The 24,066-nt window shown below is 41.4% G+C and overlaps 1 protein-coding gene across 1 annotated transcript; it reads left to right on the forward strand.

Annotated features, from left to right (window-relative positions):
- Nucleotides 1-24,015, forward strand: prickle1a (prickle homolog 1a). Its single transcript, XM_079247920.1, has 8 exons — nucleotides 1-116; nucleotides 16,998-17,188; nucleotides 19,137-19,250; nucleotides 20,130-20,267; nucleotides 20,920-21,123; nucleotides 21,305-21,491; nucleotides 21,589-22,455; nucleotides 22,557-24,015. The coding sequence occupies exons 2-8, from the start codon at nucleotides 17,012-17,014 to the stop codon at nucleotides 23,393-23,395; spliced, it is 2,526 nt and encodes an 841-aa protein (XP_079104046.1). The 5' UTR covers nucleotides 1-116; nucleotides 16,998-17,011; the 3' UTR covers nucleotides 23,396-24,015.
- Nucleotides 24,016-24,066: the final 51 nt, after the last annotated feature.

The following is a 24,066-nucleotide window of genomic DNA, read 5'->3' on the forward strand; positions in this document are numbered from 1 at the left end:
GTGCGCCCGATTAAAACTCGCCTCTGATGCCGATGAGACGCTCTGTGACTCGCTTTTCTCTCATCAGGAATACTGGTTCTAGATACTCAGTTTGCTGAGACTCGACACTTTTTGAGGTGAGTGGAACGAGTCAGTTTCTGTTTTTCCAACTTTCGTTTACATTGTTTGTATGTGAGAATTCCGTGGTCATTTTATGTATATACTTTACAGTTTATGGATTCAGATTGCGCGAATAAGTGCGTAAGTTTTGACATTATGTATTCAATCGGAATAAAGCAGAGTTTTCTGCATATAATTTACACCAAATGCAATATGCAGCTTGTGTAAGGCCAATACAGTTAACACGCAGGTTCCTTGATCCCCTTTTTGCGCCTTTACGCAGCAGGTCTCCAAAAAGAAATGTCTCACTTTCTGTAGCCAGAGTAACTCCATATCTCTGACGCTATAAAAACTTGGTGGTACTTGTAGAAGTGTGAGCTCCCCGGGGCCTCCAGATGTATGGACTCAGCTGTCGCCTGTCACTTTGGGTGACAACTGGTCTGAGCTCAATGACCGCTGTCTGTCAGCCACTGCAGGCTCCGTTGCTGTCAGGAGGGCTGTTGAGTGAGACTGGATGTGTTCACACACACACACACACACACGTAGGGTATGAGAGGTTCCTCTCTTCTCCTCCAATTCTAATCATGATGGATAAGGTGAGAAAGACTTTGAGAGGTGGACAGGTTGTCAAAAATAGACATTCCTTTGAGAAATTTAACCTTATATTCAGTTTTAAGTGTTTGTTAGTTCAGAAATGTGTTCGCTGGTTCTGAAACTTTGCATAACCTTAATATTATTGTTTGAACAGTTTTAGTTTTCCTGCAAGCTGCTCTGAGTGAATTCATCACTCCTGATGGACCTCTCACAGTACTAAATGTGCCATGAAGTGTTTCCTTTAGAGAACAGTGGCACACCCTCAACTTTCAGGCATTTACATCCTCAGCTGTGATAGAAAGTGTTAAACTACCAGACACAGGAGAGTAATTATTGTTATATATAACCAGACCTGTCTAAAATAATATTTTGTTCTCATTGGACCACAGTAAATATCATAAGCCATTAAATCCTACAAGTTTTTTTGGATTCTCATAGAATGACAGACTTGCATGGCTAAATGCAAACTGACCTGAAATCTGTCACTAGGAGCACAGCTGGTGACAACAGAGCACTGCTGATCTCACAACAGCTCAGCAGGGTCCGAGGACAAAAACAGGAAATGACAAAGTTTTCATTTGGACACATGAGATATGCCGTGAAAACAAACTTAAATTATATTTATATTTTGTTGCACTTTTACAGTCATCTGCTGGCTTATGCAAATTGTCAACTGTGCTGCAGAATCTTTTTTTTTTTTTTTTTTTTTTTTTTTTTTTAATTTAATTCCCACTATTAAACACAATTACAGAAGAGTTTTTTCTTTGAACACTGGACAGTGAAAGAATAACTCATACAAAGAGGGGAGTCTTGAGTGCAGCTGGTATAGATATAGTACAGAAGCAGCACAGTCCCAAGGTGGTGGTGTCACCTAGTGGCCAGATCACAGACTGACAGTTTTACTGTCCATATATCACAGGAGTCATCAAAAATAGTGAAAAAGTACTCCGACATCCATGATCTGGCAGGCATCTAATGCAAAATCCACATGAATAACTTACATCATTACAATACATACAGCAATACAAGTCTCATACTTCACAGCTGCAGACTTTATTGTTGAGATGATCTAGCAGAAAAGGCATGTGTTGGAGGCTGAGCTGAGCTGAGTTAAGACTTTTATTAATCGGCTGCAGGCGAGAATGTTCTGAGAATGTTATTAATAGATGGGAAAAAGTGGTGTTTTTGGAACAGCTCAATGTGTCACCGAATGCTTGTTCTCGTCTCATTTCAAAGGTTTTGAGTTGAATCAAAAGGTACCATTTATAGAACTGAAAGACCCAAAATAGCTGGCTTTGTCACCATTTTTCTGGACACAGAGACAGAAATAGTTTTGATCCTCCTCAGCATTAAACAAGTAGCTACTTGTTTAATAGAAGTGAGTTCAACTGATGGCTTTATTTCAGCTACAGCATTGTGAGAAGACAGTGGTTTTAGGATTCAAGGTTTCTTTGTCATTAATCCGCGCCTCTTAGTACGTCTTTCAATTAAAGACAAATGACAGAAAAGGAAACTGTTTTAGACTGAACAGTGAGATATGACTTGTGTGTGTTTTTGTCTTGACATAGGCAATGAGAAACAGTTCACCTGTGTGTTTAAGTGTGTCAGAGTATGTGCACTGCTGTAAGACACCCATCTGAGTGTGAATGAGTAGAATGTAAGTCCCAGTACCAGTGTGTATGTTTCCCACTGTTGATTTAAAAGCCCAGTACCAATGAAATGTACACAGAGACCTGTTTGTGCAAAGCCAGAATGAATCACCTTGCATCCATGTAAATCGCCTGCAAACCAAACACTCTGGCAGCCTTTCATCCACAGACGTGGTCCAGCTCACCGCAGTAGGGCTAAAAGCAGAGCTGGACAGGACTGAATGTTGTGAGGAGCTGTCACAGGAGGCCAGTCTTTCATGGTTCTGCACAGGGAGATGTGGTGTGTAGTAGAGTAGCCACAGACAAACTCCAGAGAGCATATCCATTAACTGTAAACTGTTTGTGGTAGGTTGGCAGAAGATTGGATGAAATATGACTTGTTTAAACGCCGGTGGTCCCTGAATCTGTAGTCATTGCGCTTGCTTGAATGAACGGTGGCTAGGACGGTCAAATGTGGGGCACTGTTACAGTGCGGTTGGATGGAGTGGAAAAACCATCGTGGAAGCAGCTGCCTGTTGGGCAGATCTTTGTGCTTGCTCTGCTGTAAAGTTTCCTGTCTTTAACTTTCAAACAGCATCATGTATGAGAGTCAGCGGGATCCACCTGAAGCAGTGGCACACATTGAATCCAAATGCTTAGCATTATTCTAAAATGATTAAAGGTAGTTTGTGATTTAGCGCTTCCAGGCACAACTCTGTTTACTGGGAGCTGCAGGATGATGTTAGAGGAAAACGGGTTTGGCTCACACACTTGGTTTTAATGCCCCGGCAGATCTCTGGTAACCACACAGCATAATTGCGGGAGGGACCCTCAGACCACCACGATGATGAAAGTCATCACTCTACACACAAGTTTCATTATCACCGCTATGTATAAGCATGATGCTCAGCTATACTGCCTAACAGCCACGGTGCACGACTGCAAAGCTGCTTATTATCAACATGTCTGTAAAGGGGAATAACAGACATAAAGATATGTCAGCAACTTTAGCGAAGTAAGTTCATCTGACCCAACTTGACACAGGCTGGGATACTGGCAAGACAGCATGTTTTCCCGCTGTCCTGCATCTCTGCAGGGATTCATCCAAGCAACAGCAGCATCATAGTGTAGAGCTAGAAGCAAAAGAAATTGTAGTACCCTAATAAAGTCATTAAAAAAAAGACCCTGCTATTTCCCCAGCCCACAGCAGGGTATTCAGTTAAAGCTTTCCAGATCCTTTGGCTGGAAATATGCAAAACATGCTCCCTTTCCTGTGGCTCTTGTTCCTCCTGTTTGCATTTTCAGAGGGGTGGAGTCAGGGAGCATGGGTGATATGGAAAAAGGTCAGTGGGGTTTAAAAATGAACCATGCAGGGCAGGAGAGTTTTGGACTGACAACAAAGATATTTCCGGAGATAAAAAGTTACAGTAAAAGTCTGTGGGGACAAGCATCTGGATGTGGGCCAGCTTATTCCTCTAACAATTTTATGTAGCTTTTATGCAATTAGTTCGGTATGGACTGAGTTTCTCTAACACTCAATTCCAACTGCAATTTATATGATTATAACTCATTCAAAGTGTTTCCTAAAATATATCTCAAGATTAGCAGGAAGAAAAAACAATAACTAAAATGTATTATCCCCTTTTGGATCTCTTTGCACACTGGGCAATAATCATATAAAAGAATAAATCCTTATGATAAGCTTTCATCCAAGAATAGTTGCTGCTCTGTGTATTTTCAGATATCCGCTGCAGTACATGCTTTACATTCATAATGAAACACTTGAACCTCTTTATCTGAGACCTTTAACTGAGTTGGCTCCAAACATATTGCATGCAAACATTATTGTTATCAGTGTGCAGTACCGATGATAAGAATGTCAAGTTGTATGATTTCCCTCAGGACTGATGCTTTTTCATTTAGTTCTGTTTAAAGTTGACATTGACAATCAAAACATATTTAAAGTGGATGCCAAATATTTAAAAAATACTTTTCAGCATATGTTTAGATGTAGAAAAGTTGGGCTTTAAGTACTAGTGAAGTGGCACGCAGGGTGCTCATGGCCTCTGTATATACTGATCGTATAACCGTAGGCCAATAGAAACCCTGTCTGTGTCAGAGACCCCCACCATGGACCAAAACTCGTTTTCTTTCAACTAAGGTGAAAATTAAATTTCTAGAAAGCATTTGATTGGGTACAAAATTAGTACATTTCCAGGTATACTATGAGTCATCAATATCTTTAATCATGTTGCAGGTAATTACAGACCTCAAAATATCTCCAACTGAAAAACCTATAAATTCCCCTTTTCAATTGTTTGACCAAATTCAAATAAAGGGGGATGTATCGGGCATATATAAACTATTTAATTACCTGATTTTATTTTATAGGGGCTTTACTAAAGAGCTATAATGACACAGAAAATCATCCTTGCAATGCTGAACGTCAACCTATTATATCAGTGTACTGCCTGAAAATCAATAAATACTAAAACAAGTTATGCAACAGACAAGTGTCTAGCGACCAACATTACTATTATAAAAGGCAATACATTACTTTTGATATTTATAATGTTCCAAATTTCTAAGAAGAAAGTTGTGTCAATATGAATTGTCAATCTAAATTGGTCCCACAAGAAGAAACCATTTGAAAGTAAAGAATAACATTTATTGATGTCAAGAAAATTATTGGACTTTATTAAAAAGGGCCTGTGATGACCTTGTGACCTGTCCAGGGTGTACCCTGCTTCTCACCCAATAATTGTTGGGATAGGCTCCAGCATCCCTGTGACCCTTAATTGGACTAAGGGGTTAAGAAAATGGATGGATGTGTGATAGAGGGGCATGATAAATATCTAGGGACTTTGGCGTGAATGCTGGTGGTGATCGTGGAATATTGGCAGCTGAATGAGGATGAGATTTCTCGGACAATGATGAGGCGGAGATGGAAAGGAGTAGGGCTTGTGTTAAAGGAGACTCGTAGAACAGCAATGAATACAAAGAACATCATGTCCTCATCGGTAAATGCAAGTGATGTAGCAGTGCAGCTGTAATATTCTGTGCATTGACGAAGAAAGGCAGACATGGATGGATCAAATCTTCCTCAGTCATGTTGCACTCGTTAAAATAAAAGACTCTGTATTTCATTGAAGATATTACAAAAACAATAAACCAGATGATGCAACCAAGAAATATTACTGTGTTTGGGGAACTAAACGGATGTTGAAACCTATCTACATCATGCCCTGGTTTGCTTTCATTTCTCCAGTTTTACTGTAAATTCTGTTTAGTGTTTACTTTGCAATCTCCTGTTGACATAGCGGAAATGTGCTATGATGAGCTGGAAACAGTCGTACATCATGGTGAGGGGAGATGTTGCTGAATAGCATACAGATGGGCTAATATTGACAAAAGCCAACTGAGGACATGGCTTGCAGAGCAGCAGACTGGGGCCCTCTGTGGGCCTGCTGAGCTGACACAGAAACAGTTCGTTTGGCTACAACAACCTGACGGCAGGTCTTGGTGAGAGGCCAGTTCAAAGAGCCAGGCTTTTGTTTGCCGTGCTCACACTGTCTTCCTGTTAGGGGCTGGGCTCTCAAAGAAAACAAGAGCAGTGGCTCAACAGATGTGTCCACTCTACTGACTAAAAATGCACTCCAGACCATTTGAACAGTTTGCTCAATTTTTATGCATTTTTTTCCTTTAGCTTGAAAAACAGAAACAAAAGGAGGAGCTCAGATTTCAGGGAAAAGTTTATTCGTCTTCAAACAATACAAAATGTATCACCATCTTGTCACATGTTCCATGGCTGAGTGTGTATTGATGTCATTAGTGACCTCAGTATTACCAGCTCCAAAAGTAACACACTGATGCTGACAGAAAGAGACATTTTACATGCATGGCTTCTAAGAATAACCTCCACTCTGGAGGACTGCTATCCGTAATTTGGGGCGGTGATAAGGCAGCCAATGTGTTCCTTCTTCCATTTCACACATGCATGGTGCCAGGACACACATGTGTACACACTCACGGAGGGATCCCAGACACCAATGTCTGGTTTGTATATCAGATAAACTGACAGAGACCCCGCTCCCCCTCTTGGGGGGTGGCTGAGATTTGACTTCACTATATACAGCATACAGTTAAACACGCACATACCTCAACCTACCATTCAGCTTCACAATATCAGGGACATTGTGTTGGGACAGAAAAATAGTTTTTTTTAACTATATTTACCATCCCGTGTTGGCAATACTCCACCCTCACCTCATGAAAACCTTCACAGCATGTTTTGGGACAATGACCAGCATGAACAAAGAACACTCTTCCAAATCGAACTGTATACACAGTTGAACAACAAACATGGTTTAAGAATAGATTCGTAGATTTCTTCTGGATATTTCTTTAGGCTTCCAAAAGCAAGACCAACAAACCCATTTGGACACCTTACCAAAAACAGTGACCCTCTTTTCAGGAAAAAAAAAATCTGTATTTCTACTAAAATTTAAAGAATTAAACCACATTTCATTGATTTGGTGCATTAAAGGACTCACTGGTATTGCATCAGTATCCACTGCCTACAGAAGCCTAAACTGAGGTACTGGGAGAGATAAAGTTAGATTGATGATCCCTTTAAAGGCTTGTGTTTAATACTCCCTGCGGTAGTTTTCTGCCTTAGATATGGCATTTTTTCTTATCATGCAGACAGAAAAAGGGTCTGGACCATTGTTACAAAGTATATGCTGTAGGTTTTTTGATGGAAGGGTAGATTATAGAGAGGTGGAGGGAAAGTAGGAAAGACAGATACATTATTGGGACTGACATTAAACAGAGGTTACCGAGACAATAAGATTTTATGATCAGTGCACCCAGGCTTAACGTGATGGCGCAAATGGCTTTAGGATGTTCTGCATACAGGCAGTTTGGAAAAGTGCAGGCAAAAATCACAACCAATGAAGATGATCCATCATATTTTATTTTATTGTATCACCTGAAAACTACCAGAAAAAAGTTTTCATTTGGATACGGGCAGCTTGGAGCCTGGTGACATAGATTTGCATCTAAAGAGAATCCAGCTGCCTGCTTTAGTTGCATCTTAAGGCATACTTTACAACTATTATTAGATTATTTGTAGTATTTTAAGGATCTCTGGAAATACATTTTAAATAAATGAAGATGTCAAATGTCTGGTATCACTGTTTAGATTACCAATCATCAGAAATTTCAATCAGAGAAATGTTAAAAGTCAAAGTATCAGAACTATCCGTCAAAACCACAGAGAGCACAGAGAAAGGCAATGTAGCGAACACATGGACAGATTTACCTCCACAATACAGAACCTCAGAACACACATAACCTCATCATCTTGTTCAAAATGTAAATAATTCAATCAAATAACAAATAGTTCCAAATGGCTCTTCTTAGATTGGTCTTAATGTCCAGTTAGACTTTTTTTTTTTTTTTTTTTCTTAGGAATATTTTCATGTAAGTCACTTGAAGAGGTGAAAGGGTCAGCAACATCAGAGCAACAGGGAGCCTTACAGGGGAGATGATTGGGCCTCTCCTCGGCTCTTTCTGCTGTTTAACTACCACCTTAATGACTTAAATTGTGTCCAATTAAGCAGAGCTGGAAAGACGCATCCCCGCTTGCATTTGTCAGAGTTCCCTCTGTGCTGTGGCACCGGAGCATGTGTTTAATTAGAACGCTCTAAAAAGACTGTAACAGAGCGTTTCTTGAGGAATGTTAATCATTAGTGGGATCCTGACTGAGCAGCTCTAAACTGTTTCAGAGCATTGTCGGATTCCACGGTTTGCCTTTTGAAGCTGTGCGGCTCAGGAAAATGTTTCCACATGTAGGAGTTGTCAAACTTTTTCTTTGTGTTTTTTCTTTTTAAAAAAATTCTATATTGTCTTTTTCTACAAGCGATCTGCTTATAGCGCACTCACACCCCAGTATCGCCTGTTTTCTTATGGCAGCCTCATTCATGTGTCCATTTGAGCCCGGGGCTGGAAACACACAGGAAATAGTTGCGTTGAAGGATAGACGATTGAACTTCAAGGAAGGTTGTGGTGAGAAGCCCAGATGTGTGAGCTTTAAGTGGTGTGTGAATTAGACTCTCAGAAAGACTGAGGTCATAAGCTTAACATTTAGTGAGAAGAAATCAAACCTGCACATTGACAGGGTGCTGCTTCAGCAGGAGCAATCAAACCTTGTCACATGCTATGGAAATACAGGCATGGAAAACAAGGGAGTTGTTCTGAGGTGTTAATGGAGCTGTTTTGTACTTTAATGTCTATATACATACCAGTTTTGTCCATGGAGACCACACATGACAGACTTTGCCCTGATCCAGTGCTTTTGTTAGCACAAGTGTGTAGTGCAGCCCATTCATCCTCTGCCTGCTTTGTGAGTAGACAGCCACAGGCTTTTGTTGAGTTATAGCGTCCTCAAATAAAGGGGCTTCCTCCCTTTAACAGCCCCAGGATCTCTGTCGCTCCACTTCCCATTGTTCTCGATGAGGTTCGGCTTTTACAACTAGGTGAGAGGGTGTCACATCGATGGTGAAATATGACCCAACCTCACCATACATCTCTGCAAAGTTTAGCAAAACAGCTATACAGTAGTGTACATATGACAACGTGAAGAAAGAATCCACTTCTTAACAGTGGAATCAAGCATGTTAAGTAGTGGTTGTTCCCCACTGGAAACTGGACATTGATGTTGCATTACTTCATACATGTCACAACACGGTTTCAGCTTATTAGATAGAACAAAAATAAATTAGCAGAAATGTGGTGTGTTTATTTCTTCTATAAATCCACGTCAGTTCAAACATTCATGGTGTACTTGGCCAAAGGAGTATTATGTTGTCAGCTTGATGCAATAGTATTACATGCGGTATCGTAATCTAATAATTAAATCAAGACAAGCCTGGTTAGACATTCATACTGTAAGTATGGTGACCTTCTCTCTTACTATTGGGTGGGTCAATAAATTAGATTTTTTCGGTCAACGTGGTGATGTTCACATGTAGCCATTTGTACTGGTATTTGTTATTATCACGTTAATCAAATAAATGTCAGATTTTGGTCTTCAGTTTGATTATTTCCATTCTTTGCTCTCGAGAAACATATTACCTTTTCAGGTCAACGGTCAGAAGAATAGCTGTTACCTTGTAATTTTTACAAATGTCCCTTGTCACAAACTTAACTTAGATCTAAGCTTTCCCCTCAGCTGCTGCCAGTGGGTCAGAGTGGAACAGTAAAACAGGGTTATGCAAGGGTTATAGGGCTAACAAGCCCACAATCTGACCTGAGTTTGTCAGCGCCAATCTAGCTAAGTCAATATCAATGCGCTGACTGCTCCACCAGTTGACCTTTTCCTCCCGCTTTTAAGGTGTAAAAAGGGATTGTCGTTACAGTAGGGTGAGAAGCTTTTATTGGCCTTTATAACTGAAGCTTTTGTTAGGCCTGTGTCCTGCTAATACCCGTTGACTAGTCATTTAAACCTTGAGAATGGCTACTTTTTATAAGGTAAATCACACACAATTGAGGGCTGTTTCCAACAATGGTCATCAATGACTGTAGGTTAGAGACTGACCTTCTCTTTGCCCTCTTCTGTACCCCATTTTATGACGTGATTTTTTTTCTAATTATTCCTGTTTTTAATTCATGCTCTGGCTGCTACATTTCGGCACATGCTAACTGTGAGCATTCAGCTAGCATGCAGTCTACTTGCCGGGGTTTAAGGTTCACTCTCTTTTAAAACATGTTTGGACCAGAAAAGAATGCAGCTTTACCGTTGGGTGTTAGTTTTGATGATGATCATCGTTGTCCTGTCATTGTCAGGGCATGCTGGTCACAGACCTCCTCGCCGTGAGCGTCGGGCACATTTTTCCTCTTCTTGCTCTTTTACAGCGATGAGAAGGTCCAGACCAGGTGTGAGATGCTGTTCAGGTCGTTGTGGCTATGACAGGGGAGTAGGCCGTAAAGCCCAGAGGTCACAGATTTACGGGTCATCTGGTGTTCTCTAAGGTCGAAGGTCAGGGATGTATGACTTGTCCAACTTTATTTTATTCAACTCTCTGAAGTGATCCTTGAACCATGTAGGCAGCTACATCTAAGTTTAGAGTGTTGTGAACACAAATGGACATTTGCGGTGTTGTTATTCTGATGGAGACGCCTGCATGAGCCTAAACATAAGAAGCAAACGCCTTTAAATGAGATGTCCACACCTTCGTTCAGTGTCAAAGCTTCATGACTTAAATCTTATTTTAAGGCTGAAATCTTTTACTTAATTTTACTGAAAATAAACAGGCTTAAAATCAGTAAAATGTGTAGAAAGGTTTATGTAACGTGTCAATTTTAATAAAAAAAAAAAGAGTTGCACATGTTGAGAAAACAATTAACAATTGTGATCTCTTTTACAGTTGTTTCTTCCACCATCATCAATGTTGCTCTGCAACTTTTGTCAGGATCAGTCTGCTGCTTTAGCTTTACATTTCAATAATCTTGTCTTTGGGGGGTTGCATTGTGTTGGTCCTTCTCTCAAAGACTTGCTAATGGGGAAGGGTGCTGAGTCTTTTGGATCAGTACAATGGCCTCAAGTTTGCTGTGAAAGGGTACCACTCCTCCCCTGGCCTTGGCTGCTACAATGGCTTTGTCTACACACGTACACACACACACAAACACACGCACACACTTCTGTTTAATACACACTTGACATCAGTTTGCTCCACTAAATTTGTTCTGTTACATATAGAAGTGTGTTCATGAAGGGAGCATCAGTAAGTGCAGACTGCTGTTAGCTTTTTACTTATTTTAATCAGCAATCACCACCCAAGCTCTGATATTTCATCACTTTTTGGTGTGATTTTAAGCTGTGTGGGTGTGTGGAGGATGAAAAATGTGCTGCTGAGTTAGAAACTGATAGTCATATGCCAGAAATTAGTATTTGGCTTTCTCTCCCTTGCTGATTTTCAGGCAGTGTTTAACTGTGTTTAGTCCAACCCATGAATAAACTGATTAAAAAAGAGTGGGGAGTTTCTCTGACAAAAAAACAAAAAACAAAAAACCTGTACAGAACTCCACATAAAAGTTAGAGTTACACCAGTAACCATTTAAAAAAACCTAGTTCACAGAAACAAGCCCTTACATCACATCCACAAAGCCAAACAGCTGCTGGAGTGTTTATATAGAAAACAGATCTGGCTGTTTTGTAGATTCCTTGCTTCCTAATAAAGATTTTTCTGTTTCATTTATTTATTTATTTATTTGTTCATTTTACAGTCATCAACACAACCAAATAAAAGCAAATCTTTACTTATCTGCGACACAGTTATGCCTGCTGCTAACATGTTTCTTTTGGGCGAAATGAACACTTTGACACCTTCAACCAAACAACCATTAAAAGCAGAAATTGGCCCGAGCTACCCTCTTTTGTTATTAGAGGCAACAAGAAGAGCATCATGTTCTGACACTCCTGCAGAGGTGAAGGAGAGGCCGAGGTCAACTGCACCCCTCTCTGGGAGTTTAACTGGACAGTTTCATACTGTATGTTAAAAGGAATATGACTTTAATTTAGGCAAACAGAAATTATATTACTGGTACACCATTATTAGGAATTCATTGATCATCTTTGTTTGGGGTATTTTGCAATGTTGCTTGCTGATAGTATGTTCAGCCAGTAGGAATGTTTATAATGCTGACTGGGACAGTAAGAAGCCATAGTTCATTCATTTTAAGTAAAAAAAAGTTTTTTTTTAACTTCAGTCTTTGTGCAAAGGTGACTCAAGACAAACCCCCAGACAGCCCACTCTGACTCCAGCGTTCACTGTTGATATGCAAGAGGAGGAACGATGCCATATGAAGCCTGTTGTGGATACGGGGTGGTTAGTGTGGTAGCCCAGCTCCAGTGAAATCTGCTGGTGGTTTCATTTGCGACCATGTGTTTGATGTATGGGGAGGGTTGCTGATGGGGAGACGCCTATCTCTGCTGTTCCCTGCCACGAGTGGCTGCTCTGAGGTTGAGGGGCTGGGCTGAGGTTAAGAGAGTTGGGAGGAGGAAGTGTGGTGGCTGGGAGAAACAAGGATGGGATGACCATCTGGTTGGGTTCTCCACGTACACACACCTTTCCCATGTGCTCAGACATATCTCTGACTTTTACAGTCTTTGATATGGGCCGTTGCTGTGCTGACAGAAGGGTGACTGCTGTCCTGGATTTAGAGTGCTCAGGATATTACATAGATATGGACCCAAGAGGCTGGAGAACAATCTAGGACTGGATATACAGGTGATAAGATCTTTTTTCCTGCTCACATTAGGAGAGTTGGCCTAGACTAAGGTAAGAAGCACAAGAAAATAACCGAAGATGTAAATGGATTTCTTAGTTGAAAAGAAAAAAAAATTGCTTGAAGTAGAGACAATCTTGAAAGCAGTGCATCGTATTTCCTTTTAAAATTAGTTTTAGTGATTAGACCAGCTTCATGTCTCTTGGATGGGTTTTATTTTAGTTTTTATTATTTTTTAGTTTTAGTTTAATTTGAGAATATGATCATCTCTGATCATTTTTTTGTCTTTGCAAGTCAGTCCAGCCAAAGATAAGCACTTTAAGAATGCTAGCTAACGCTCAAGGTTGAAGAAACGTTGGATGTTTTGTGACATCAGAACACATGTTTAGTCTGGTCAGCTCATGCAGGTGGTCTCATCTGTGAACGTGGACATCACGTACATCCATTTGGTTTTGTCAAAATGAGGCCAAAATCCACCTCCTTCTCCATATAACAAGCTCCTCTCATTAATTTTCCAGCAGTTTTCCTGCTTTGCATTTCAAGCAACTGACTTCTGAGCTCGTTCAAAAAGGAAAATGCTCTGAATGGAAATCCTCAGCTCCCAGGTTTTACGAGACTCAGTTGGTCAAGATATAAAGATCATACAGTTAAACTTAAAATTTAACAGGGATTTACATAGACACACATGAGAAGGCCTTTGTTGACACAAGGATGCAATTGTTCAACAATTCTGCTCAAAGCTACAGTTTGATTATTTTAGTTTTTATTATTCCCTTTCTTTTTTTTTTTTTTTTTACAACATGCTACAAACTAGGTGCCAAAACTTGACAGAATCTCCTTTAAAAATATTACTGTGTACAGGGAGAGCAGTACTGCACTGTGTACTTTTCTATCTGGTCTGACATGACCAAATAAACACATTTTCTGAGTCCAAGCTCAAATAAGCAGGAGGGGGGGAAATGCAACAATCTTGTTTTTCTCTCCAACTAAAGTCTATCCTACATTGCTGAGCTAGTAGAGGCCAAATTAAACATGCTCGGCCAGTCCAAGCTGACAGAGAGCACTGTGTTGGCTTGTGTGCTTGTCCATCATCCACTTCCTAGAGGAATATAGACAGTAATTCAGAGCAGAAATTGCTTATTTTTCCTGAGTTCTCTCTCAAGGGTTGTTAACTCCAGGCTCCATAGTCTGGATTTTGGGGAGACTCCTGTTTAAGTGTTGTTTAATACTTTTTTTTTTTTTTTTTTAAATGTCACTGTTGGCTGCATTTATTAGTCAGTTGCAGTATGAGGTCCTGTGAGAGTTTGTATTCCGCAAAGTGATAAATAACATGCGAACTGTAGTTAACACGTGCTGTCGAGTCAGACAGTGCAGCCAGACAGCTCTCTCCATAGGGTGAATACAAATAAGTGGTTGTTTTGGTCACTGTTGAATCACATTAGCACCCACTCACTCACTCTGAAGCTCCCATTATATGAAGCTTGCAGGAATGTAAGCTTCATTGTGTGATTTTTAATAGAACACAGGCCTCCTTAATAGTTTCCAATGACTTTAGTGATGCTTTCAGCTCCGTGTCGACTGAGACGTTTCAAAGGTGACATCTTTCACCTGGCGTGAGTCAAACTTCCTCTGCTTTTGTGAAACATGGTATTAACATTTCCATGCATGTTAGGCAACCCATTTTAGCCTCACTCTGATCACCCCCGCACCATCACCTCCCCTACACTGCCCTCTGGCCCTCTGTGGGCAGATCAGTCAAAAAATGCAGGCCTGCAGCTCCCAAAGCCATGTTAACAAGCACCTTTACAAAAGAGCAAGGGGCTGTTAAACATTCAGGACTGCAGGGGTCTGGCAAGCGTGGGAGGAGGACAAGGAAGGGGGAGATGGGGTGAGTAACAGGTTTTTAAAAAAAAGTACTCTTGCAAACCACAGATCCCTTGTTAGGAGCAAAAAGCGATGAGTCAGTGTGAGCATGATTAAGTTAGCTTACTAAGTGCATTTGTCATTCATGCCGTAAAGGAAGCGTTCTGGGCTAAGAGGAAATTAACTGCAGGACATCTAAAGGAAAAATGTACATTTGTGGTCGTACAATACAGGGGGCTAATGCTGAGCATGACTAAAGTTCAAGACTGGCATTCCTGTAAGTCAGGTTTGGCTGTATGAGACATCCTTGCCACCGCTTGGCCAACATCTGAAAGCAAATATCTTTTGGAAAAAATGTAGCACAGGATTTATTGAATGGCTTATAAAATGGGAAACTGTGAATTCTCTTGGCTCTTGACTGAATCTGCCTATAGTTAGCTATCTCCCATGTGAAACCAAAGCTGTTCTTAAACAAGGCCACATTTTTTTGCAAGTTATTTTGGTCTCATTTGCAAGTCAATGGTTGTAACTAAAACAAGAGAGTGTCTTGTATTTCACCCTGTGCTCTCCAAAGTTATCTCTGTGTGAGAGCTTTTAGGTATCATGTAGAGATGATGCATCAGATTTTCAGTGCAAAAAAATACATAAAGAAAGCTAAACAGACTCTTGACTGAACAAGCCTTAAGTGGATTCTCCCACAAAGGTGGCATTGTTGAAAACTTCAGTGGCATTTTAAGAGGATGTGTCATAAGCCAGTCTGCCTGACCTGACAGTCTGTGGCACATTGCAGTTACAAATCAATCCACTACCACTGCTATCCATCACACTTAAAGCTGACTGGGTGAGCTGGAGTGGCCACTGAGAGCAGCAAGCTGTTTGTCCTTCATGAATCAGAGTTTATATGAGCAGCCATTAGCTTTTATCAGCTTGTTTCCATGTCTACTTTCTTTCTTCATACCCATGTATGTCATTCTAGCAAGGAGCTTCAGTTTTCAGGGCTTTTTGCTGTGTTCAAAGGCACAGCGTGAGTGTGTCTGGTTTTCTCAGCTGTTTCTCAACGGCCCCCTGTGCCCTTGCTGGCAATGGGGGGGGGGGGGTGGAGGCTTTTTTTTTTTGGGGGGGGGGGGGGGGGGGGGTTCTTGGATGCTGGCCGTGCTCTCATTTGATCTCAGCTAGAGCCCTTGCTCTGTGAGATGTGACCACAACTGGGTGCACATTCGTCATCTCTGTGTTTACTTGGTCTTAAAACACTTGACTAACAATTAATCACGTTTAACTTTACCTAGTAGCTTCACAAACTTAAAAAAATAGTCCAGCATTTCCATTTGTTGCACAGAAAAGGAAGGTGGCTCACCACTGTGTTTAAAATATGGCCATAACTCTCCGGCATTCATATACATTGTGATAAACTAATGGAGTTTGCTGTTTCAGCCTGGTTTATGGTGGCAAACCTTGAATTAATAGAGCTTTTCTTTGTATGTTCCTTTTACAGCTTCTTTGATTTGTGTCTGCAAATTGCGACTTTGTGGAAATGTATCAGTGGCTGTAGATGCGGCACACATAGGTCACCAGCATCCCAGTCTTTGATCTCCCAGCTCTATTTTTTTGACTACTGATGCATTGTCAGTATCAGTCAACCCCTAGCCCTCCCTTTCCGACTACTTCACCTGTCTGGCATGGCTTTGCTCTTCTCTAAGATAAAAGAATGATCCCACACTCACTGCAGCAGGTTGGAAAACAAACAGGCCAAAGAAAAAGGGGAGATGAAGGGAGAGAACTGGCTTGTGGACATTCCCCATATGGTGGCCCTGTCTTCAGGCCAGGCATGTGTTTATACAGACCTCAGACTCAACTGATCAAGCCAGCAACAGATCCCATGAGGTGGCCCCTCTTGAGACACAAAATGATGTAGCATCTCAGCAGAGTTAAACAATGACTCAGACCTAAACTACTCCAATGACATGAAACGTAAAGATTCAACAGCCAGAGCTGGATGCTGTTCTTACTTTTCTGATGATGGAAAATGAGCACGCTTGTGTTTTCTGTGTATATTCATGAATACTCCTAGTCATTGTCCCTATAATGAGATTGGGCTTCATCTCATGAGGCTTTGGGAATTTCCTAATGGCTTCTACACCCACAAAAGCCACATAAGGAGGTTCGTGTTAAACTGCCACCATAATAGCAGTGAAAGGGTAAAGTAGTCTTTATGAGTGTATTTATGCAGTAAGACTCATCACCAGAGGTAAACCAAGTAAAGCTTGCTCAGATACCATAATGGCCTTTTGAGGGGCGCTGTGAGCCTCATGAAAGAGGCAGTAAGGCTGGTGATTAACATGCAGCAGGATGGCAGTAACATGAGAGAAACAGATTAAATGGAGGAAGGATAGTAGTACACAAAGTAAAGGCTTCATAAAACTTTTTATGATTCCTTTTTGTTCATCTCATTTCTAAACCCCACCATCATCACCAATTTTTTTCCCCAATTGCGTCATTCTTCTGTCTTATTTCTTTTTTTTTTAGTGAAAAAGGCTGTGATGAGTCTGGTGAGTGCAGCAGGCTTCCAGGGTGGAGCACGCCAGCGAGACTTCATAATGGAGCAGAAAGTCGGGAAGCTAACATCCGGCTTCCAGCGCAGCTCCACATCTGATGATGACTCAGGCTGCGCACTGGAGGAATACGCCTGGGTACCACCTGGCCTTCGACCTGAACAGGTAAATTCACCATACCTGCACTTAAAACAGTCTGCTTGGTTCAGCCCTCATGTACTACAAAGACTAACAACATGACATTGTTCTGTTTAACTGTAGTATCCATTTCATCACTTCACAATTTTTTGCGACCCCAAATCACCAAAGTGAATAATGGTGTATCCCCTTGACAGGGAATAAAAACAGCCCTGACCTAATTCTAACTCTAATAGCCCATTTACCTGGCCCAGATAAATGGCATTCAGCTCACTACTGAATAGAACCCAGAGTCTCTAGAAAATGGCACCTATGGGACAAAAAACATATTTCATAAAGGCAGATTGGTGTTTTTAGGCAGCCTTGCAGGCTTTACCAGGCAGGCAGCCACTAACAGGCAGGATGAATGTACTTTTATTTACAAATTGTGGTATGGTAAAGTCTGCTTGTGATTATAGGAGATCAGTTTGGGGGAGGACTTGGTGGGTCAGAGGAATCAAGGGTCTGTCTTTTAACAAGGGGCTGTTAGTTGTGTCCGCGGGGCAGCGAGTGTGATGTGGCACTTTCCCCAAATTTGCTGCATTTTTTCCTTTTCTCTCTCCTCATCGCTCTCTCTTTTCTTACTGGGTTTCTCTTCTGTTCCCGGTCTCCCACCATTCTGCTTTGCTTGTTAAACAGCACACATGGAAGCAATGAGCGGGTGATGGGCAACAAAAGAGAGGAGAAGGCAGCGACGGAGAGCCTCAAACCTTAAACATGCATGGCCGTTTTTTTTTAAACACAAAGGTCAACTGTAATGCCTTTACTGCAAACAAGTCCCTAAATGGGCCATGCATTGGGGGGGTGTCATCATTTTAGTATTGAAACTCATAGATCCGTGGTTATGGTCGCTGAATGTCCCTAGGTCCTATGGAGTTGGATGAGGGGTAATAGCAGCACGATGATGTGCATAATTTATGATGGGGGTGTTGGAATGATTGTCTGGGTAAATTACCCCTCCATCCCATCTCTAGACACCTAAAGCTGCAGGAAGTCCTACAACACACAAAACAAGCACATCCCACCTCTTTATCTGTCTGAATGTAATAGCCCCTTCCTCATAAAGTTTAGATCTCATTGGCCATCCTCAAGGGTCATAGTGCCACCATGACAGGGTGCTTTGTCCCATCCCTATAGAGACAAGCATATGGCTGAAAACTACAACTGTTAAACGGAGCTGACCTGTTGACCTGTTTTGGCTAGTTTATTGCTGATTTATGAGGAAAATAATTCCCCAAAGGTATCCTCTTGAAATGAACCTTTTAAAGGGGTTAGGGAAATCTCATGTACACTCAGATTCCTTAAAGTCAGTCTTCCTTACATTTTACACAGAAATGATTCATGAACTGGTTCCATGACTCCTGGGGTAGAAATATCGGGCAGGATGCCAGTGTGACATAGTTGCAGTTCATGTGTTTGTTAGGTAGTTTTCCTAGTGAATTTAAGAATCAATGTTGAAGCCAGGTAAACAATCAGTGCAGGTCACACTTACAATTCAATATTGAATTATTGAAAAACAACAACAACAAAATCTTAAACTTAAAGAAATGCATAACTTTGTAGTTTTGTGTATGTGGAGATAGAAGTCATGTATGAACTACTACTTTTATTTCCAAAAACATTTCCAAAGCCAACAGTTAAAAATGATATGATTAAACAGAAATTGGTCTTAAAAAATTCTGCAGATTTAAAAGAAATATCTGCCTATAAAAACAAAAAATAATCTTGAGGATTAAACTATATAGACTTCAAACTTCTGTATGAATAATAAAAGTGGATTAGATGTATTTGTAGATTGAGAAACCTTTGATTTGCATTTTTTTTATCTATTTGCTAAGTAAATAAATAAATACCTTGTTGAGTTGACATGGAAATATCAAATGACCAAAATACAATGGATGGAGGGAAGTTGTTACATCTCTTATGATTTCTCCAGGTGCAGTTGTATTTCTCCTGCCTGCCGGAGGAAAAGATCCCTTATGTCAACAGTCCAGGAGAGAAGTTCAGAATAAAGCAGCTCCTCTATCAACTTCCACCACATGATAATGAGGTAAGAATATTTAATGTCCATGTGTGCAAATACAATATCACTTGTCCCAGCAGGTAATTTCCATTTCACTGCAGTTGCAGGAAAAGATCAATCCCACATTTTATTACAGTAGCTACATATCTTTCTGCCCACTTTTCCAACAGTGCTGAAACCCCTCGATCTCCCTGCCGTCTCAGCTAACGTGGCATTCACGTCGACATCCCACTGGGGGATTTTTGTTCCACAATCTTGTAGACATGAAGCGTGGGCACAATGTGACTTGATTATTTTATTGTGTTTGCTGGGAGCCCCACCAGCAGGATTCCTGTCATAGCAGTGGTTTTTACGAGGGGCGCTCTGTGGGAGAGAGGGGTGCTAGTTGAAAGAGACTTTATGTGATGCCACCACTGCAGTGGCACCGCATTTTGACTCGGCCGTCTCTCTCCCTTTGTTGTCCACCCTCCTGATTTCATTCTAAACACAGGCCTTGTTTGTAAAAATGTCTGCTTTCCCTCTTGTTAAGAAGACTTGGGAAGACATCAAAATGGTCTTTTCTAAAAAATGAGCTTCTCTGTCAGGGTCTGGAAGTGGAGATCTGTGTGGCTGTGGGAGGGGCAAGCTGGGGTCAAGACTTGCTTTTGTTCAGCGTACTTTGACATGTATGATGCCCACTCATTCAGTTTATAACTTATCAGTTGCCAGCTTTCTTGAATCACAAGCTTTCTTTGGAGATTTTATGACAAGGTCACTTCTTTATTGTATCTTTTTTTTGTTTTGTTTTTTTAGTATTAGACCTTAAGAAAGTAGAAATCATCCCATTTCTCAATATATAAGTGTGATTGATCTTCTTATCCTTCTTATCTTATCTTCTTAACCCTAACCCATAACGTCTTTACCCAGGTTCGTTATTGCCAGTCACTCAGTGAGGAGGAGAAGAAGGAACTACATATGTTCAGCGTCCAAAGGAAGAAGGAAGCTCTAGGAAGGGGCACAATAAAGCTGCTGCCCCGCAATCTTCACAACAGCATTTGTGAGCATGTAAGTTGTATACATCACTTTCAGTAGGTCACATGGCAGTGCAAGACCACAGTCTATACCAGGGATACTTAGTCCTGGTCCGGTGTCCCGAAGGTTTTCCTATGTCCCCACCACAACATGCCAGATTCAAATCAGTGTGTATTTAGCAGATATGTGCAGAGCTTGTCTGAGTCAGGTGTGTTGCAGCAGGGACACTTGGAGAACCTGCTAGACACTGGCCCTCAAGGACCAGGACTGAGGATCCTTGGTCCATACCCTTTTAAAATTCAAAATCTTTCTCCAGCTATGGAGTTGAATTCTATACCTCTCTTCCAATGGTATTTGTATCCTATAGATCCCATTTTAAGTCTTCTCCTTTATAATAACCTGATTTATCCATAGCCTTAATAGCTAATTAAAGAAACATCTTCATTTTATACATTTTTAGAAGTACAGACAAGAAAGAGAAATCTTTCACAACTGGAATAGTTTTGACACACTTACAGACTGAAACACACACTGGCCAATCTTCATCAGAGCAAAGCGGATTTGTGTCCATGCAGACTTTTTTTTTTTATAATCTTATAAAATACAACTGCAATTTATGGCCAATGTAACATATAGAATTAATATAAGGATGCTACAATCAACTACTCATTTCTGTTGATCACAGTGTGGTAAAAACATCAACGGTGGAGAAATGGCAGTGTTTGCTACAAGGGCGAGTCCAGGGCTGTGCTGGCACCCGGCGTGTTTTGCCTGCTCCACATGCAGGGAACAGCTGGTGGACTTGATCTACTTTTACCACAATGGAAAGATCCACTGTGGGAGGCACCATGCTGAGCTACTCAAACCACGCTGCTCAGCCTGTGATGAGGTAAAACCACAAGAGTGAAATACTGGACGGAAACAGTGTAAAAAGGGAAAAATGTCTGGAGTTTATGGGCTTTCAAGAATCCCATTGAATAGCAATAACATTTGTCGTCACTGTCTTAAATAAATCCAATATTAGTATGAAGATGAGTCCAGACTCATCCAGTGCAACCGTTTTTCCACAGATAATCTTTGCTGATGAGTGCACAGAGGCGGAGGGCCGCCATTGGCACATGAAGCACTTCTCCTGTTTTGAGTGTGAGACCATCCTGGGTGGGCAGCGGTACATCATGAAGGACGGCAGACCATACTGTTGTGGTTGCTTTGAGTCTCTTTATGCGGAATATTGTGAGGCCTGTGGGGAACATATTGGTAAGATCCTATGCTTTTCAACACTTTAAACACCTGCTTGGATTTCTTAGTCTTTCAACACTGTACACTTGCTTACTTAAAATGCCCTCTTTTCTAGGGGTGGATCATGCTCAGATGACGTATGATGGGCTTCACTGGCATGCCAGTGAGAGCTGCTTCAGCTGTGCCCAGTGTAAGAGATCTTTAATTGGTTGTCCCTTCCTTCCACACCATGGTCGTATTTACTGCTCCAAGGCCTGCACTATTGGGGAAGATGTACATGCTTCTGACTCTTCTGACTCTGCCTTCCAATCAGCACGCTCACGTGAATCCCGCTGCAGCGTGCGTTTAGGCAAGAGCAGTTGCTCAGCCGACCAATGCCGGCAGTCACTTCTCTTCTCACCCTCTGTCAACTATAAGTTCCCCGGCTTTAGTGGAAACACTGATGACACCCTGACCAACAAGCTTGCCCACATGAACTTATCAGATGAGCACTTTTGGAGGGGGCGTGCTGAGGATGCCGAGGCACCTGACGACCAAGAGGAGGAGTGGGCTGAGCATGAAGACTACATGACTCAGCTGCTATTAAAGTTTGGCGAACACAGGGTCTTTCAGCAGGACAATGACTCTAGACCCACAGATTTTTGGACTGCAGAAAAGGATGCAAAGTCAGCGCAAGAGTCTTCAAAAACAGGCAGTGGTGGAAGAGAAAGGAGGGGTGGACTGGTCAGTAAGAAGTACCAGACTGACAAGTATTGGGCCCAGTCACAGGATGGGCTTGGGGATTCTGCATATGGTAGCCATCCAGGACCGGCCAGCAGCAGAAAAATCCAGGAGCTGGAGCTGGACCATGGGGCAGGAAGTTTTCACGGAGAGGAACCACAATGGTACAATGACTCTTTAGAGTGCATCACAGATGAATTCAAGAAGACGGATCCGAGTGTCCATGACTCCATGGAGTCTCTTGCTCTCTCCAATATTACTGGTAAGTATAAAGAACCTGACACATAAGATGTAGAAAAACATTGTCTGAACAAATGCTTGAGCTCACCTGGAATTTTACAGTGTTTATTTTTCCCTCTCTAGGGGCCTCAGTATGTGGCGATTACATAGCTGGACCTCAGGTATATGCCCTGCAAGGCCTTCACGAATTTGAAACAGAAGACTGTGAGAAAACCAGTAATATGGGAACCCTCAACTCTTCAGTGTTACATAGAAGTGAAAATTCCCTAAAGAGTCTTGAGCAGGAGGAAGAAGTGGAGGAGAATGCCCAAGAAGAAGTGTCCTTGGAAGACAGGCCCAAACCATATGTCCCTGCCATCAGGAGGACACGTTCACAATCTAAGCCCCAGCAAGTCAAATTTTCTGACGATGTGGTGGACAACAGCCACTATGGTGATCTTCCAATGCGTCAGCCCCCTATGAGTGAACGAACTCGGCGGAGAGTATATCACTTTGAGGAGCAGGGCCAGAACCTTCAGCCTTCTGGTCGCCACAATCCCCATCACAGGCGTCGCCGTAGTCGCAAGTCCCGCTCTGACAACGCTCTTAACATCCCACCGAAGGAAAGAGCACAAATATGCTGTAAAATGGATCATAGAGGGAGTGCTCTCGGACCCAAGGGGCATCACGTCTTTCATGGTCACCCCAATCCTGCTGCCATGTCAGACTACAGGCTACAGGGCAGGTTCTTGGGGCTGTATGGCGACGAAGATGACTGGTGCTCTACATGTTCTTCTTCATCCTCAGATTCAGAGGAAGAAGGTTTTTTCTTGGGCCAGCCTATCCCTCAGCCCAGGCCCCAAAGACACTATTATACCGATGACTTGGCAAGCCCCGTTGCAGGCATGTCTTCCCCTCATGATCAATGGACCAGGTCCAAAAAGAAAAAAGGTCACAAAGGGAAAAATTGTATCATTTCATAGGTTTTATACTCCCTAGTTTTGTGTAATGCTGCCACTTAAAATCTCTATCATTTACTGTTTAATATACAAGAGATGCTTGCTATTAAATGCTTGACAGCCCAGTTTTTACCATGATAGTGTGTAAAACACAATTATATGTCTTTGTGGCATTACAAACTGCCAGTGAAGTATTTCACATAAGACATAATTATGAAAGGCAAACTGTTTATTTAACAATGCAGGTATGATGTATATATTGTAAAATGGGGAAAAAAGAAAAAAAAGGAAAACAGGATGGCTATTTTTGTACCTTTGAAATGCATAAAAACTGACATGGCATTACCATTAAACTATTGGCAGTTAGTACAGAGCCATTTTAAGGCCGTCAGACATAAAATGACAAATTGCTTTGACTTGAGCTGTTTAAATGTATGTTGCTTCCAGGCTTGTGTGGCTAACAAAAAACCACTGTGTGTATTACAACGCTTGGTTGAGCGGCACATTTGGGGTCACTGTATTGTAAGCAAATCAATATAATCTGTATAAATGTACAAACTGGAATATAAGGCCAAGATAGGTGGTCGTTTGTGGTATATTATTAAATGGAAATACTGTAAAGAAGAATAATATATTGTTTATTTCAAGGCATCACAGCGTATTTACAAAAGCTAAACTAGAAAATTAATTAATGA

The sequence above is a fragment of the Telmatherina bonti genome (genome assembly GCF_933228915.1).
Source record: "Telmatherina bonti genome assembly, chromosome: 2".
In the NCBI taxonomy this organism is placed as follows: Eukaryota; Metazoa; Chordata; class Actinopteri; order Atheriniformes; family Telmatherinidae; genus Telmatherina; species Telmatherina bonti.